Below are 19,895 nucleotides of genomic sequence, written 5' to 3' on the forward strand. Positions count from 1 at the left end.
CATGACTGAACAGAATGACTTTTGTTTGGTCAGAAGCTTGACAATGATGAGTTGTAATATATGAGCACATTTCCCATCTGTAGGACACATATTTCATATTTTTTTATAACTATAAAAAAATGATCTTCATTATAGGTAACCTATAGTTGTTAATGTCTCTGTCATTTTTGTCTCTTGTGGACAGTTGTCTCATTGGCAATCATACCACATCTTCTTTTGTATATTCATACTTATTAGGATCTGTCAGACACTTACTTTCAGATACCTGATATTAGGTGTATGTTTAGCATGTCAACACATGCATCCAACTTAAACTTGTTTTTTCTTATATCTAAGTGTAATTGCATACTTTATAAGAAGATGTTAAAACTGTTTTCTTTATATTTCAGCTCCAGAAGTAGTGAAAAATGAAAGATACTCATTTAGTCCTGATTGGTGGGGTTTAGGTTGTATTATTTATGAAATGATAGAAGGCAAGGTAAGAGTTATCTACCATTGTTTGTTGCAAATAATTATACCCCTGCTTTAAAAAAAAAGTAGGGGTTTACTGTTTTACCTCTGTCTGTCCATCTGTTTGTCCCATGAGTATTTCTATCGTTTCTTCCTAGGAACTACAATACAAGGATTTCTGAAATTTTGGATTCAGGGTTGATATTAGTCCGCTATACTGTGTGATGTGTTTTCAGATTCATCAATCAACAACTTCCTGTTTACCTTTTCATCTTTTAGTGGGGCGGGGGTATCATTAGTGAGCAGTAGCTGATTCACTTGTGAAAGTTGAAAAAAGGAATTAGTTATATTCTTCATTAAAAAAACAAATTTCGGAGAATTTAGATAAATTATTTAGGATCGTTACTTAATAGCTACTCCAAAAAAAAATTGTAAGAAATAAAATTTCAACCAGAAATCCAAATTGTGACTTTTGTAAATATTTTCTGAAGTAGCAATGACTATCCAAATTAAAGAAATACTAATCATGTGAGAGCTCAATCTAAGCTGATTACACCTGGTTTATAAAGCTATCATTTAATGGTGTTTTAAGCACACTTTTTTTACAAGAATGTCAAAATAGTCATCTTTTATAAGCATATTAGTATTACATCAAGATATCCTTCTTTGTATAGATTTGCTTGTAAGAGAAGACATTGTCCAAACAATCTGCTGTAATTTCATATGACATTTTCATATGAAAACAGAAGTATTTATTCATCAAACCTAACATTCCAGTTATCATGGTTATAGAAAAACTCAAAAACATGTTAGGGAGATGATAAAAAAAAATGTCAAAGAAAAGCAAGAATGCCAAAGTTGTGTATAATATTATTGATATTTTTATGTCAAATTGTAGTATATATTCTGATTACACCAAATTATATCAACTGTTAAACTTTACATTTGACAGGGACCTTTTAGGGCAAGAAAAGAGAAAGTTCGGCGAGAAGAGGTGGATCGTCGAGTGAAAGAAGATAGAGAAGTCTACTCATCTAAATTTTCTAATCCGGATTGTTGTGATATTTGTCAACAGGTAAGGTTTCTTTTACATACATCATTTCATTTAAAATCAGAACAAATGACAGAATTACTACTTTTGACAGGCATATTGGCTTTATCAGATATATTTTTATCCAATTGGTTTAGAAAACTAAAGAAATATAATACAACAAGAGTAGGTAGTTCAAAATCTGTCTCAACAGAACAGAATGATATCCCGACATATTTGCTTATGGTAGTTGGAACCTCTAAAACTTCTGTTGGCATTAGTGAAACTTTTAATGTTTTATAATATTAAAATTGAAATTTAGACTTATTTAAGATAATTTCTATACTAATAACACTGATCATATGGTAGCTCTTACTCTGAGTATAAAATGATCGGGAAAACATATATTTGAATTGACCTTTTTAAATGCTTTCTAAAAATGAAATACAGTGAAACCTGTCCAAACCGAACACCCACGGGACTTTGCATTTTGTGTGGTTTTCACAGGTGTTCGGATTGAAGAGGTTAACGGAAGTTGACACTAAAATATTTTTTTGCACTTACTGACAAGGCACGATAGGTGACACAACAGACGACAATTTATTTTCATGATGCTTTAGATGTAGATGAAGATAGACATTATTTTACTTTTTTGATATAAATCAAACGCCACTCTGTCAATTACAATCCTCGTTGTATAAAGGTATAAATCGTTCAATGATGTAGGACGTGGAGCGATTTAGCTTTTTATAATTATTTTCTAATCCGTTAATTCAGTGACCAATTCAGATTCTCAGTCACTGTCAAAAGACGATTCCGTAGTTACATCGATATTGTCATTTTCAATTATCTGTACACACGAGTTCTCGGACTAAACTGGTCACCCGCTGATCGATACTTTGCCACAAGATAAGAGCGAAACAACAGCAGGGGTCCAGTTTATTCTCTGACTTTATTGTTGACAAATAGATAACGGAGGAGTAGCATCTGAATTATATATATATATAGTATAAAAAAGAAGATGTGGTATGATTGCCAATGAGACAACTATCCACAAAAGACCAAAATGACACAGACATTAACAACTATAGGTGATCGTACGGCCTTCAACAATGAGCAAAGCCCATACCACATAGTCTGCTATTAAAGGCCCCGATAAGACAATGTAAAACAATTCAAACAAGAAAACTAACGGCCTTATTAATGTAAAAAAAATGAACAAAAAACAAATATGTAACACATCAACAAACGACAACCACTGAATTACAGGCTCCTGACTAGGGACAGGCATATACATCAATAATGTGGTGGGGTATAACATGTTAGGGCCTCTCAAAGGAATCTGGCATCCCGTAAATATAATTCGAAAGTCATTGACCTTGTGTTGCACAACTTCTTGATCCAGTGAAACTCTTTATAAAACTATTATTTAATTAAACAGGTTAGCTACTAAATGGCAGTTAAAAGTTTGTGCCGTTAAGATTTGAGTAACGAGCATTTAATTGATCTATAAAGGAAAAGTTCCATCCTGTCCTTTTCTGCGATAGGGCAGCTGACCAGTTTAACGTTTCTTTACAAAAAAATCATTTGATCACTGAAAACAAAGACACAAACATGCTAATTAGTTTGTAATAGCAACTCACTAGCTCATTAAACCTCAAATACCCTCGGGGATACTCTGTCATCCTGTGTTTGTTTAATTAAATCATGCAAATAATTAAAAATACTTTTTTGTTTTGATTGCTATCGATCGATTTTGACAGGTAATTTACTAACAAGCCTTCAAAAAGCGTTCGGAATTCGGTGTTGACAGGGTCCGTTTTTTTTCAGGTTAGATTAATGTTAATTGATAGGGAAATTTTGTGGGACTTTGAAAATTGTTCGATTTAAACTGAAAATCTTATTCATCAGCGTTCGGTTTACCCAGGTTTCACTGTATATTGAAAGATTAGTTTATTAAAAGTATACCTTTATACTAAATATTCACATTATGTTTTCATTTCTTTCAGCTTCTACAGAAAGATCCAACAGGTAGATTAGGTTGTTCGGAGTCTGGTGCCAATGCAGTTAAAGCCCACCCATTTTTTAAAACAATCAACTTTAAACGATTAGAAGCTGGAATAGAAGATCCACCATTTGTTCCCGATGTAAGTTTGTGTAATAGTGCAGGCATATGTGTTGAATGAATAAATCTGCCTGTAGAATATACAGATAGTTCATGAACATTTGTGAGGAGACAATAGTACAAGATAAGGCATTAAATGTAAATCTTGTTAAAGTTACAACAGATAATCTTCCCAATAAATTTAAATCCTAATGTTTTATCTGTGTCCATCTACAAATTCATTATTTATGGCCTAATAATTGAATATAAATGTTGGCCTCTGAATTACAAGTCTTTTTTCCTTTTGAGAATTACTTCTTTTTTACAAAGTATGACCTCTTGACAATGCAAGAGAACACTTTCTTTATGCAGCAGTCTTATAACTGACATTAAAACAACTAAAAAGGAGAAATATACCAATAAATTGAGAATGGAAATGGGGAATGTGCCAAAAAGACAACAACCCGACCATAGAAAAAAACAACAGCAGAAGGTCACCAAATGCATTGGTGACATTTTCTAAAAAGTGGGAGATTTTAGCTTCTGCGCAGAAGACAGAAACAGACTGGTAATTTCAAGAAAGCTATAACAGAATCTGTATCTTTACATTATGTCAAGCTCTAATTGTGAAAGTTGTGAATAAAACAAGCTATAAAGTTAGTTGTAAAAGTATGTCTTCATTTTCTCAATGATCATTTATATGATGCATAATTCTTTTATTTTCAGAGAAGAGCTGTATATTGTAAAGACGTTCTAGATATAGAACAATTTTCTACAGTAAAAGGAGTAAATTTAGATCCCACTGACGATAAATTTTATGTAAAGTTTAATACAGGCAGTGTATCTTATGCTTGGCAACAAGAGGTATGCTTAGTTTAACTTATTTCTTTACCTTAGTCAAACAAGAGACTCTAAAATTAGTATTTAGTATTTGCTTTTATTGATTAAAGCAAAAATCATATTGGATTAAAAGCAAATCTAAATTAGATTTAGAGTTCACATAATACGACTAGTTTGGGTGATGTGCTATCCTGCAGTTTAAGATCTGATACTTTGTAAGCTAGATTTTTAAGTCCATTTAGTTGTGTACATCAAGTAAATAGCAGTCTATATTTATATCACACTGTCCTCCTGGATATGTTTGAAAAACGATCAAATGCACAAATAGTCATTTGTTTTGAATACTATTTCGAGATAATTGTCCACAGTATTATAATTAAATATTCATGTAACTGGCATGACATTTCATAAGCTATTTATTTGTAGATGATAGAAACAGAGTGTTTTAAAGAATTAAATACTTTTGGTCCCGACGGTGGTCCATCACCAGATTTAGAAGACCCACCTCCTCCAGAAAACAGAGGTGGTTTATTAGAGAGATTGTTTAGACGACCGAGGGTAAGTAAATTAAGTATAGAACAAAGGCCCTTTTTATATTATTTGATTTATCAATATCAAATGCTAGTAGCTACTTCCATCACTTTATGTCAATCATCTGTTAAACTTTTAACAAATTCCTATAACCTTTTGTACAACTGAACAAATCAACCAACATTACCTTCAGTGAGTTTAGTTTTAAAAATGTATCTTGATTTTACATTGACAAACCCGAAAAATCAATATTTCTAAAAATAGGACATATCCATAAGTTTGAAACTAAATATAAAACACACGTAGATCATCAAATAATATTTCGCTATTTCCAGTCAGATTTGGTTCAATTTTGTCAAAATAACCTCAAAAGCTTAGAAGTCAATAATTCAACTTATTTGAATTCATATTCATGTGAACTTCAATTCAACCCTAAACTTGGATGGGTTAAGCATTATTATTTATCAAAAAGAATAGATTGTCAACATTGACAAGTGAAACAAGGCAGCATCTGGGAAAATCCCTCTTTCTCTCCTAAAAATATTTGTTCAAATATAGGTAAAACGATTTCACATATTTTTATACAACCCCAAAAATTTTATGATGATGTCGTCGTCTGCGTCGTCGTCCAAAGACACATTGGTTTCCGGATAATAACTTTAGTTTAAGTGAATAGATCTTTATTAGATTTTTTCAGAAGGTTCAATACCACAAAAGGAAGGTTGGGATTGATTTTGGGGATGATGGTCCCAACCGTTTAGGAATTAGGGGCCCAAAAGGGGTCCAAAACAAGCATTTTTCTAGTTTCAGGATTATAACTTGTGTACAAGTATTTCAATTGCTCTGAAATTACACAGCAATGTTTAAATCACAAGTAGAAGGTTTTGGATTCATTTTAGGGGTTATGGGGCCAAAGTTTAAGAATTAAGGGCCAAAAAGGGGCCAAAACAAGTATTTTGCTAGTTTCCAGACAAGAACTTGTGTGTAACTGTAAGGATCTCTCTGAAATTGTACCGCAATGTACCATATAACTAAGGGGAGGCTGGGATTAAGTTTTGAGATAATTGCCCAAAATTTTTAGGAATTAGGGGCCAAAAAAGGGCCAAAAAGAAGCATGTTTCTAGTTTCCAAACAATCATGACAATAACTTGTGATAATAAGTGTACGGATCTCTCTAAAATTATACTACAAGGTTCAATACTACAAAGGAAAGCATTGGATTGAGTTTAAGGGTTATTGCTCCAAGGGGATTTCAAAAAAGGGGGGGGGCGGGATTTTTTGTTAACCATTATTTTAAGAGCTTCCTTTTTTTTCAAAATTTCACGATTTTGAAATGTTTCAAGAAGAAATCTTCAATTGTACAGTATTATGCAATAGATTTGTAAGACCTTTGACCACATTAATTTTGTGACAAAAACCTATATTGTGTCAAAATTTTTATCACAATCCAAATTCAGTATCAAGCTTGAATATTGTGACCAAATTTGCCCCAACTGTTCAGGGTTAAACCACTGGGGTGGTATAAAGCTGCGCCCTGCGGAGCACCTGGTTTTAGTCTATGTCATCAAATCAAAGACCTAGAAACATCATCATTATATGAGGGCTGTTCCAGAAAATACTATGTCCCCCCCAGGGAAGGCAATTTTTTTAAATATTATGTGGGTGGTTGTATTTGAAATACCAAAATGCAAAGGGAGTGCTGTTCTAATTAAATTTTATTTCTGTGGGTGGTGGGGGTTAAAAAAAAGTGCCGTCCCTGGGGGGGACATAGTATTTTCTGGAACAGCCCTATTGCACTTGCTTGCCTTTGTATTTATATTTATATTTATTTTTACATCGGGTCATGTGACCTACAGAATTCTCAGAAGATTATCTCGCTAGTTTATTAGATTTAGAATCTTCTAAAAAAAAACACAAAAATGTTGATACACTACTACAACAAATCCATGCTAGTAACTAATTTGCTTATGATTTTCAGTAATTTAGATAGACTTTTTATTATGTTCTAGATATTATATTGAGATTTTGAGTTAAATACCTGTAGGTGAACATGAATTTGATAGCAAATACCCCTTTTAATACTTTTCCATATGGTGTTAAGTTTTAAATTGACTATTTTTGCAGACAAACCAGCACACTTGCTGTTATGTAAGTAGAACATAGGTTTAAGCATGTATTTATAATTTCTCTGACTCTGGCCACTCTTAAAAAATCTTCGTTTGATGTTGCCTACCCATGCCTGGTATAAATGGATTTTTTTTTACAAAATACACAAGTTATTAGGCAAGAAAAGGATATTCCAGTAGGGAATTATTTAAATAAAAAAAAAAAGTGAAGAAATTGAAATTATTTTGTGTCGTAGAATTTTTCTGGTAGATAGATAGGCAACATCAAACAATTTAAATTTTATTTTTCGTTTCATGGTCGACATGTAATTATGAATAACCTAGTCAGTTTATGGACACATTTTTCCAAAAGTAGTTTAATTGAACTTCTTGAAAGATTCAAATTGGAGATACCTAAATCTAGAGCCTGTATGTAATATAGTACCAATGCAACCATACATGCATTACAAATGTTGTATGTGGACCATCACCGAAAGAATACTATTGTGATTATACAGAAAATGATCAATAATGGTTTTTACCCACTATATGCTTAATGTTCATGAATATTGGTTGAACTTATACTTCAAAGCAGGATGAAAGATGACTAGCGTTCAATACTCCATATCTAATCTTACTGTAGCCATTTTTGTCTCGCGAGACATATGTGTTGCTTTTCCAGCAGTGTCAAGTTTTGTAAAGTTTTCTGTGGAAGTCTGTTTGAAGGAATGGCTTGTGATAGATCAATGATAATTTCTATAAAGTTGCATTGCTGTCAGTACATATGAGAGTGGTGACTTATTTTGATGCCCTGTCCCATTAGCCATGGTTCATTGACTTTAAATTATTAAGCAATTTTCAATCTTAAGTTTTCTGCTTAAAGGACATTAGCTGTTGAATTCATGTTCACCAATTTGACTCAAATTCTCATATATTTGATTTGATTAATGTACAACAATGTATATCCAAATGATTAATTTCTTAAAATAACCAATTAACAATGCATGGACTCTTCAGCATTTCATGTGTATTTAATCCAGATGTCATCTTATTATTCATGGAGATGACCATTGAAAAATGCACAGTAATATATTGGATAAAAACATAAGTTTAAATAGATAGAAAGCACTTTCATTTGGATTTGCTAGGTCTGTTTGTTTAAAAATAATATGTTAATCAACGTATTTAGCTGTATAAGAATGATTTCTTTGTGATTCGAATCAGTCAAGGAAATGGTTCATATTTATTTCACTTTCCATGTCTACATTCTTTTCTTTTTAATAGCTGAACATACCTAGTACATGCATAATCCATCTCTAGCTACTGGTTTAAATAATAAGTCACATGAAAATGAATTCAAGAGACGTTAAATTATTTACTTGCAAGTAAATAAAACATCAGTGATGAGATTGTTTTGGACAAATTTGGACCAAACTGACTGCTTTATAAAGAAATATTATTTCAAAATTTTGCTTTGATAATTACTTGAAATAAAAAGAATTTGTCTAAATTAAAGCTAATGTCCCATTAAGTTTGTTTGTTTCATAGGAACTGCTCGTGATAGATCAAAGATATTTTTTATGAAGCTGCATTACTATCACTATAATTAGTACATATCAGTTTGACAACCAGTTACAGGTCATCCCCCCTATGTCACGGTCCAGGGACTTTGAATTAATAAGCAATGTTGCTGTCTATCAGATTTGGTTTTTTTTCCACCAGCAGGCGAGACATATCTCTGTGTTAACAGTTTATGATTGACTAATGTTGGGTTCACATACTCAAGATAGAAATAGGACTCAATCACCTACTTATGAACTAATTACAAAAGTATAGATCTACAGTTCTGTGTTAGAATGATGAAGAATTATATATTAAGGTGGTACCTAACACTTTAACTAAAATTGATTTGGCTCGTTTAATTTTCTTAAAATTTTGTCGAAGTATTTACTTTGACCCTTTGAAAAAAATATAAGAATTTCAAAAAATTTGAACCAACATTTTAATCAGAAAAATTACACTGGTTATATAGCAGTTTGACAAACACTTATTTTGATCACTGAGAAGCTTAATATTCTCTTATGAACACAACGTCATTAAAACGTTCTGTTGATTTTAAAGAGTTATCTCCCTGTAGTGTTAGGTACCACCTTAAAAAGAGAGGCAAAAGATATCGAAGGGACATTCAAACTAATAAGTCGAAAATAAAAGGACAACACCATGGCAAAAAGAGACATAAAGTCGAACAACAAACTAACACAACATAGAACACAAAAGACTGAGCAACAAATTTTTTTTCACAGATATTTAAACTTTTGATTTTTGAAAGAGGTTTGAAACATGATGATAATTGTCTTTGGTAAAAATTCAGAACTAATATGAGATATCCAATTTACTTACTTCCTACATATGTAGAAAAATATTTCTCAAGTAACAAAATCATTTAAATATTTTTTTCTTTTCTTTTTTAACAGAATTCAGAAGGACACTGACAGAGGTATTTTACCTGGTGTTAAAGACACTCAGTGATATTATTTATCAAAGCTCAGGATTATGTCCAGGGAGATAAACAGAGGATAAACTGTCTTAGGGGAAGATAACTCCAGACCCGACAGCCGTCTCTGAGGAATGATTTTTATAAATTCCCTAGTATAATCAACAACTTTGCTAGTTCCTTACTTTATTTTTGTTGTTAAGAGAGATCTTGATATAATCTTATTGTGTTTATCCAAACAGAGATAAAAATATATGCCATCATTTTTTTCTGTGAAGGTGGATTATGCACCTCCAGAATATGTGACATTTAGGATTGTAGGGCTCCTGTGATAAAATGTGAATAGTGGTCACTTGCTTAGATGATATTCAGTAATAAGGTCATTGGTCAGCTAAAGAACTCAGGTTCCTTACCTAGATAATGCAGGGTACTACTACTAGATATCAATCCAATGTCTTTTTTTTTAAATTTTGAATGGAATCCTATAATTAATTAAGGGAGGCTAGCCTTGGTAAAGGGATGCAATTCTATGATTTATTCTTCTTTCTTTGGGTAGAAAGTTTCATCAATACTTTTAAAGCAATCTGGTGATACAGAATTTCAAAATATATGTTACTTAGAATCATAGAATATATTTAAATTATAAAAATTTATAATTAATACATTAGTACAAAAGTACATATTTTTGTTACTAATTTAGAAAACAAAAAATCAATTTCTTTTCATAAAAAAAGGAGTACTTTAAGAAATTTGATATAGATCAAACCCCCTGCATGATTTTAAAAGATCAAACTTAACACAAGATATTGATTATATTTTAGTATTATACATTTATATATTTTATGTTTCTTAAGATTTGCATATTATAGCAGACCTGTGTACTTCTTTGCAGAAAAGAGAATAAAAATGTTTTTTCTTTCCGTTGAAAGAGTTTTAAAATGTAGGCTAAGTGGCTAATTAAAAATCCAGTAGTGCTAGGAAATTTGTATTCCTGATTTAAAACTGAGTCCCTTTTCTGAACTGGTTCAGAAAAAATCCAACCTTGTTTTACTTCACACTTTGAACTAAAGTGAAGTTATTTAAACTTCTGATAGGAAACTGAGATTGCATGTGAAGTTTTTAACTTTCACAAAGCTGTAATAAAAAGAGTGCAATAAGATTAAAAGCTTGCTTAAATAAATCTTGCTGCATTCAAAATTTATTTTTTAGCTTTTTCCAAGTTATAGACAATGAACAGATTTGTTTTTGAAATTATCAAAAACATGGTTTTATTTTGTAGTAATGAAGGATAAATTGAGATGAAGAACAACAATAAAAGTGCTGTGTCTTTGCTAATGTTTTGTCAACTAAATGCATGTAGGGATTCTGTAATGAATTAATGCCACATCCCCTCTTTTCTTTTACTCTAAAATATGGGAGTAAGTTTTTGACCAAGTCCAGGTCACATGGGAACGTAGCTATATATCATACCCAACATTATATAACCTTTATAGAATAGGACATTTATTTATTCTGACCACTATTTAATAAGACTGAGTTGTGACCAAAGTTGAGACGAGGAGTTTATTTACTTTCACATAATGGCTGTCCCATAGGTATACACATGGGGAGAGGAGCACACGTATGGTCTGATCCCCAAACATACAGTGTGCTCCTCTCTGGGAGTATGTTAAAATGGGATGGCTATAAATGTGACCAAAGGGTAATTAATGCCTGTATCTAATAAGTGATAGGAGCTATGATGGCAGCTTGCTAGTCAAGATTATTTGTACCTGGTGTTCATTTAAATGTTGTCTTCCTATAAGGAAATTTCGTAGATAGAAAACTTGCCAGTATTTTGTCCAAAAAAAAAAAGAATTTGTTTACATTGCAAAGTAATGTGCTCACAGTAATATGTTTTGTTATAATTGTTAGATTTTTATTTCTCCTCAGTTATTGTATCATTGGAGTGAGAGAAGTTTTTATAGTGTGAATGATTATCTGCCAGTATTTAAGATGTATGTATATTCTTTGTTATGAAACCCATTTGATGACTGTCAAGTTTTCATTTGTAGTAAATAATGCATCAGTTATAAATACAAGGATTTATTTTGTCCAGCGTTGAAGTGATTTTTCATTTTTGCATTGTAGTTCTGATTAGGCCAGACTTGCATTGTTTTCTAAGGAATCTATATATTGAATTTTGCTATAAAACATAACTCACTTTCCTTAAATTTATTTTTTAGAGAGAAAATACTTGGCTTTCTAACTGGAAATGTTATTTTAACATTTAATATTCTGCACCAATTGTGGTGAACCTAAAGATAATTAACATGCTTGTAGTTGATATATTTTTATAAATTTGGATTCTAATGGTCTTAAAATAATTACATACTGTCACTGGTTAAAATTGTCACCTGTAAGAAAGTTATAATAGTATTAATGAATCACATGCATCATCTGTCTCTCGCAGAGCGCTCCCTTTCTAGATCTAACTAACAAAAAATGTGAGTTATACATCATAATTGTTACCCCTGGCCCTGTTATTTGAAGACCAAGAATACATTTTGTATATTGAAATGCTGTACACGGGGTTTGTTTGTATGCCCGGCTACAAACTTAGACAGGCATCGCAGTATGTTGGTATGTTTGCCACAATCTAAGACAGGCATCACAGAATGGTTTGTCATGAGATAACATGTGCCTTAGCCCAAGATTGTTCAGAAGGTAAAGGTCACAGATAATCAATTAATTCAAATGATGCAACAAAAGGTTCAACAAGATCCTGTCATAACCATGACACATTATTACTACATTATTCGGTTTGTGTGAAACTTTACAAAATCTACAGTCCAATACTTTAAACAAATCTAGCAATGTTCATAGACGTTGCATATTGAATGGTTTTATTTCTTTACAAATTCTACAGTCTGGTTTAATCAGATAGATCATTCGTGACCATTTGATAAAGTTGATATATCTTCTACCTCTTAAATGATATTAACACCAATAATTTGTTAGAGCTTTACGTAATGCCTGACCACACTCACAAAAATCTATGCTTTCAATACACTATAAATACCACACGTCTAACATAACTAGATATTTGTTTATAGCCATTACGAACAAACATATTTGAAGCATTGTAACTATATTTTGTTTGATTATAACCTTTCTTTTTAATGAGTTTACTGGGTTAACACTCTCAACCAGGAAGTGAAAATAACAAATGAATTGTAAATAAATATGGTGAATAAGAATAAACAATTTTCTATTAAATTTAGTTTCTATTTAATGAAATTTATAAAAGAATTAAATATGGTTATTAAATATTGAATCATGAGATTAAAAAGAAAAAAATATTAAGACTTTAATTCTTTTTGTCAATAAAGGTTGGTGAAGGGTGCTGTGAAAAACTGGAAATAGGATAGTTATTTCTCATGAAAGTCATAAAAAAAAAATCCGTCTCCAAAGTTGCATTTCTACCTGTTAGCAGGAAACATTGCCAATAACAGCCTTTCAGCAACAACAACAAAATTAAAAGTTGCAAACATAGTTAAAAAAAGCAACCTCCAAAACTCTTTACCAACTTCTCTATAATATTCTCATTATACATATTTATGAGAAGTTTTCCTTTGATAAATAGAATTCAAATTTTTCAGATAGCATATTCCAAGTTAAAAAGTCCAATATTATAGCATAGATATAGAGTATTCTTTGTAAATAAGTAAATTATGAGGATTGTGACTACATAATGAGTTAATAGTATTGTATGAATGTAAATGTGACAAAAATGTATTAATACCAGTTAATTATTGTTATGTGCTAGAGCAATGTGTTCAAATGGTAGATTTGAAATATAATGAAATAGAGAATCTCATTAACGAATCTCTGCTTCAAAGTGCTGGAAGATAATTTAACTTTCATTTATCCAGCCATGAATTAAAATCATTAGATTCAACTATGTATATATTTTCTTATAACATCTCTTTCCGATTGAAGTTTAAGAAAATCTGATGGCTAGGTAAATAAAATGACAAAAACATATATAGGTAGAATTTACCTTTAAAGCTTTTTGAGTACAAGATATCCACTCCAATGAATGCAAAATATTTCTGTTCAACAAATAGTACTTATCATTGTTAAATTATCCATATTTAAAAAAAATACTAACTACAGGTATTTTAAGTGGACATTTATTAAGCTGATCAACACTTTCTCATATTGTGGTTAGATATACCGGAATGATGTTTCCATCACATTTTTGATAAGGAGGCATTGTTTTGTCACGTTTTTCTACTTGATTCAAAGCTATGTCAATCCTGGTTTACACAAAGCTTTTTTCAATTTTGCTTGACACAAAAGTTTATTTTTAGAAGGAATCTAGGTGCTCATGGTAAATGTTGTCAGTGCAAAATCTTGTAAAGTCTACATTCAAATAAAATGAGAAATAATTTAAGATATTGCTTTGTAAAATGTGCATTCTAAAATGTTATGCCGATAAGAGATTTATAAGAGTTACTTAACTTATCTTCCTTTGTTAAGTGGACATGATAATCTGATTTAAAGCTCATTGATATTTTGCAAATGAAGGTACATTCTTGCTTGGTTATATATCTAATGTGAATTTTTCAATGAGGGGTAAGAGAATTCAAAGATTTTCCTTTTTTTTTGCATAAGCCCAATTTCGCATTGAAAAATATTACCAACGTCAAATTGATTTTGACATTGAATGAAAGAAATTTTTGTTACTCAAAATATAAAATGAATGTTCGTACAACGGTTTCTATTGATGTTTGTCATATGAATTTCTTACAATATATATATATAGCTATAAAATTTGACTTGTACAAGAATAATCTTTTTGCATGGTAAATGGTGTGGTTGTTTATCAACTTTTAATATAATAATTGATCTCTTTTATTTGTGTTTGGAGAAAGTATTTTATTTGCTTCATCTGTTGCTTTCATGTTTTTACCAATCATTATTAACATGATAAAGATCCTATAAATTGTCATTAACTTCACATAACAATTTTGTGTTGATTTTCTAACAATAGGACTGTGTATAATTGTAGAACAATAAAAAAAAAAAAAAAAACACTAATTGAATATAGATTTTACCTAAATATAACTGAGAATTTTGTCCTTTACATGTTTGTTTTAACACGTGTCTTTGAAAGCACCATTTACCAAGCAAATTTTGATACTTGAATCATATTTATTATTGTATGTATGTGCTGCAGGATTCAGCTGTGTATATATGTCCTGATTATTTTAATGTGAATGTTTTACATTTTATAACTTGTCCGTTTCTCTCGGTAACCTCATCAATGTTTAGAAATAAAATGTGCTGTTTTCTTTGTAAAAAAATATATATTTCTCCGGTGTAATAAACTGTACATTGGTGCTTTTCATAAAAAAAAAAATCATTTTGAACAAAGAAGTTTACATGTATCACCTTGAAAATTCTTTTAACAGATTAGTATGATTTTAAGAGGTTCTCTAGAAATTAATATATCAAAATACTTTAAAATTCAGGTATAAAGTTTGGAGGAGGAGGCATAATAAGAGCCATTTCTTGTGACCCATGAAAAAAATTATATAAGCCTTGTAAAATAAAGATATCATAATGATGATATTTTGGCAGTTTTTGTTTAGCCCCTATGCCAACACAAAATACAAAATTCAAATCCAAATACTGATGGCTAACAAACATCTGAAGATTTTTTGGGGAAAATTTATAATCCTTTTGACTTCAAGGGAGCAAAATGTGGTCTTAACACACCTTCTCCTTTTTCTACGACCGCAAAAATTTAAAAAATTTTGGTCGTATATTGGTATCACGGCATCGGCGTCGTCGTCCGAAGAAGGATGGTTTCTGGATAATAACTTTAGTATAAGTAAATAGAAATCAATGAAATTTTAACACAATGTTTGTAACCACAGAAGGAAGGTTGGGATTGATTTTGGGGGTTATGGTCCCAACGGTTTAGAAATTAGGGGCCCGAAGGGGCCAAAAATAAATTATAAAATAGCTTTCAGGATAAAAAGATTTTTCATTTTCATTAAAAAAAAATACAGATGTACAAATGTATAAATTAAAATTAAATATGTGTAATTACTGACAGAATAATTATTTTTTCAACATATGTAATATTTCAAAACAGCACAGGGTATATTCATTACATTCACTTTATTTTACTACATTGACAACTTCCTGTATTGACTGCATTTGATCAATACTCTATAACAGCATTATAGGCTATATTTAGTAGGTGATGTAACCTCTTTTGATACCTTTCTAGTAGATAAGAGAATGAGAAACGTGTAAAAGTTATATGAAAATGTGAATGACAGCTCACTAATAAAATGTTAAATTATACATGTATTATGGTTGTTCTTGACATCTGGCTTGGAAATGGTTTACATATCTTTAATAACCCTGATATGATCAGCCAGAGACACACTAGTGACAATACCTCATGTAATGCTCCACATTTGGCATCAGTTGTTTCAAGTCAGGAAAAATTATAAAATTTTAAAGGAATACAAAAACATGAAAAAACCAACTTTTGGTCAAGATAGTCTTCAGCAATAGACACTAGTCGATACAATACATTAAGTCCAAGTCACTAGGTTTAGGCAAGTGGTTGATATAGGAATAGGGACCATGAAGCCTTTATTTGGCCTAAATGTTAGTGCAAATTGAAAGTTTTCATAAAAATTCCTAAATTTGTCCCAACTTGAATAAGATAAAAGTTATTCTGAAAAAGAAAAACATTTCATATTTAATTAGTTACCATGGCAACAAATCATGACAAAATTTGGTTAGTTTGTAAAATATCTTGAATACTGTAGTTGCTGTACAGTTATTTTTCCGACAAGTGGTGAACAATTGAACAAAGACAACTTTAAGGTATGAACTAGTATATCTTTGTTTAGGGGCCAGCTGAAGGACGCCTCCGGGTTCGGGAATTTCTCGCTACATTGAAGACCTGTTGGTGACCTTCTGCTGTTGTTTTTTTCTATGGTCGGGTTGTTGTCTCTTTGGCACATTCCCCCATTTCCATTCTCAATTTTATCAATATAAAATTCTTGAAATCAACAAAAAACACAACTATTATCAAAATAAGGAGATTTGGTTTGATTGTGTCAATAAGACTAGTAGCCACAATAAAATGGTAGTCAACAAATATTGGGAAATAAAGGTAACCGTTATTGACAATTATTTATTACTTAGAAGATCATTTACTCGGGATAGATATCAGTACATATTTTCCCACTTTAAACCTCAATCAATAGATGGAGAATATGTAAATATACAAAGCACTGTGTTCTATGAAATAGTTAATAATAATCACAGTAAAACAATGCAAAACTACAGATAGACGTTATTTGATATTATATCTGTCTGATGGTAAGGTATGCCACACATTAATTCTATAGGCCAAATATATTTGATTTTCAGACCTGAAATAAACGTGGATTCTAGAACCATAGAAATTAGGTCAGGTGACCCTTGCATCAATTCTTGTGAGAAACAATTGTTTACCTTACACCCAATATAATGGTATTGGTAGAAGTATCGGCAAAACAGATCAAACTAAAAACTTAACAATGACAAATGGACCATGAAAATGAGGTCCATGTCATACGAACCCTGCTAGACAGACATGTATACCTAAAAATCATTGCATTTACTAAATATAGTTAAAATGACAAAATTACGAACAATTGTCATTGAGCAATGAACCAAGAAAATGAGGCCATGGTCATGTGAACCTGCCAGACAGACCTCACAATTGTTTCAGTTCACTAAATATAATAGACCTATTGCTTATATTATTATTGCTTATATTATTAGATATTGGTGGGGGGGGGGGCTAAACTGACATGGTCCAATGAACCATGAAAATGAGGTCGAGGTCAGATGAAACCTGTCAGCCGGACATGTACACCTCACAATCATTTCATACACTAAATAAAGTTGATCACCAATTGCCTATAGTATTGATCTAAATATATGTAAAAATCTAGGAAAAAATAAATTTAAAAACTTATTGAAAAAACAGCTCAAATTAAATTTTCAAAATGATTGGGAGAAAATGCGAGATTTTTATTTACAGAATCAAGGCAAATTGGACACTTATTTTTCATTCAAAAAGTCATTTGACTATGAAAATTATTTAGATTTAAAGCACCCACAAAAACATTTATTAACAAAATACAGACTTAGCAATCACTGTTTAAAAATAGAAACTGGCAGACATGAACGAATTACCAATGTATGTGGTAAATATGAAATATTACCTCGACATGAGAGGATATGTTTATATTGTAATACAAATTGTATTGAAAATGAAATGCACTTTCTTCTGGAATGCCCTATTTACAATAACCTCAGAAGAGATATCACCGATTATATAAAAAAATACCCCAGTTTAGATAGTTTAAATATAAATGATCTTTTTTCATGGATCATGATTAATGAAGATAGCAGATTTTTATCTATTTTATGTGCATACCTGGATAAAGGCCTGCAACTAAGAAAATCAGAAAATTAGTTAGATACTCTAAAATATATCAAAATTATCTCCCCTTGACCACTGATCCTTTCTTCATGCATTTGAATTTCAATTATTATTTTATGTTTCTTTAATCACTCTGTAATGTTTATGTCATGTTGTAATTAATGTTATGCTCTTAATGGGCCCTTTAATTTGGAAAATAAAAATATTGTATTGTATTGTATAGTATCTGAGATACGGTCTTGACCATGTAACTTTAACCTTGATCACTGGTAAATAAAATAAGGTCAGCTCACCTGAACCCCACCTGATGCACTTGTAGACGTTGCAAGGAATCCCAATATCAAATGCAATTATCATATTACTCCTTATCAGTGAGTATTTTTAGTATTTAGTTTATTTCACTTTACAAGAAAACTGTGTAATTTTATATTTATGCAGTCACTGAACCATGAAAATGTAGGCCAGTGACAATGGACACATGACAGACGGGAACTTTGCAACATAACGTATCTGCACACAAGGTGTATGAATCATCCGGGTCTTCTTACTTCTGAAATATAAAGCTTTAAACAAATAGTTTACTCCGTAGACGCCGCCGGGTGGCACTGGCGGATCTAGAAATTTTCATAAGTGGGGACCCACTGACTGCGCTAAGAGGGGGCCCACTCCAGTCACGCTTCTCTCCACCTACACGCATTGGGCTTTAAATTTTCATAAAACATGACCAAGTATTGTCTAATACATTAACGGTACCAATGTTCCTGCACCAGATGTGCATTTCGACAATACATACTTAAAGTCATGATAAAAATGTATTTTTAGTTGTGTAATAGGTCATCATGGTTGGTTGACTCACAGAAAATAAACACTCATAACATAAAGTTAAATTCAATACTCGTACTTTTGTTTTGGTTTTCTCACGTTTTGCATTTCTAAAAGAGCCACTGAAATATATATTTTCTTTAATAACATAAACCAATATAATTATTATATGCTTTTTACTTAGCTTAATCATGCTTTTCGAAACAACAAATATTTGTTAAACCATTCATTGTCTGTTTTCCTCAATTCAATCAAAGATCATCAAATTATCCTAACTAGGTCTGTTGTTATTCCGCATACATACTATCATAAAAGAAAAGCTTCTTTCTTCCCTTTGTTTCTTTTTTTGTTCATACCAATTGTTTCAATATATAATATGTCCCAGTTTCACCTTTTTACTTATCATAGCAATTTCATATGACCATACAATTTTGATGAAGTTAATTTTATATGAAACGTCAATAGATATGTCTGCTTATCACAGAACGACTTCATGTATTTGAGAAAATGTTACTATTCGGGGAACTTACATTTTGAATGGATACTGTTGTATTTTATACGTCTGTATGATGCACAGGTACTTGTTTTGATATGCCAGTGTTCCCCTATTTACGTGTTATATCAAAGTGTATTCTGGGGGGGGGGGGGGGGGGGGATTGTTCAGAGCCAACTGCCTCTGATATAATATCTATAAAACTATACAATATCTAAATAAATCAGTTGATGTATTGATGCTTCAACATCATTTACCATCAAATAAATTGTACTTTTTATGTTTAAATATTCAATAGCAAAGTGAGACTACATATTCGTATTTCACAAACCACAACCACGTATATTGTTATTTGACAAATTGTACAGTTGTATATAGTATCGGTATAGTTTCAGGTAACAAAAGAGATTATATACATATATACTGAGAGGTTTCAGCGAGAGGACAACCATTCGATAAAATATGGATATGGGAGAATGTTTTTGTCATAACTGTTAAAAATGTTAATATGAAA

The 19,895-nt window shown here is 31.2% G+C and overlaps 1 protein-coding gene across 4 annotated transcripts in view; it reads left to right on the top strand.

Annotated features, from left to right (window-relative positions):
• Positions 1-15,917, top strand: part of LOC139520108 (G protein-coupled receptor kinase 5-like) — a 42,296-nt gene extending 26,379 nt beyond the window's left edge. For 2 of the 4 annotated variants that reach the window (XM_071312551.1, XM_071312549.1), the window contains 7 exons: positions 390-478; positions 1,403-1,525; positions 3,490-3,627; positions 4,311-4,448; positions 4,851-4,982; positions 7,080-7,103; positions 9,535-15,917. In XM_071312551.1, coding sequence (XP_071168652.1) covers positions 390-478; positions 1,403-1,525; positions 3,490-3,627; positions 4,311-4,448; positions 4,851-4,982; positions 7,080-7,103; positions 9,535-9,552 — 662 coding nt within the window. In that variant the 3' untranslated portion in view covers positions 9,553-15,917. The remainder of the gene's footprint in view (positions 1-389; positions 479-1,402; positions 1,526-3,489; positions 3,628-4,310; positions 4,449-4,850; positions 4,983-7,079; positions 7,104-9,534) is intronic. The other 2 variants (XM_071312550.1, XM_071312552.1) reach the window with 1 other exon arrangement.
• The last annotated feature ends 3,978 nt before the right edge of the window (positions 15,918-19,895 follow it).

This window comes from Mytilus edulis, chromosome 4 (assembly GCF_963676685.1).
Source record: "Mytilus edulis chromosome 4, xbMytEdul2.2, whole genome shotgun sequence".
NCBI lineage: Eukaryota > Metazoa > Mollusca > Bivalvia > Mytilida > Mytilidae > Mytilus > Mytilus edulis.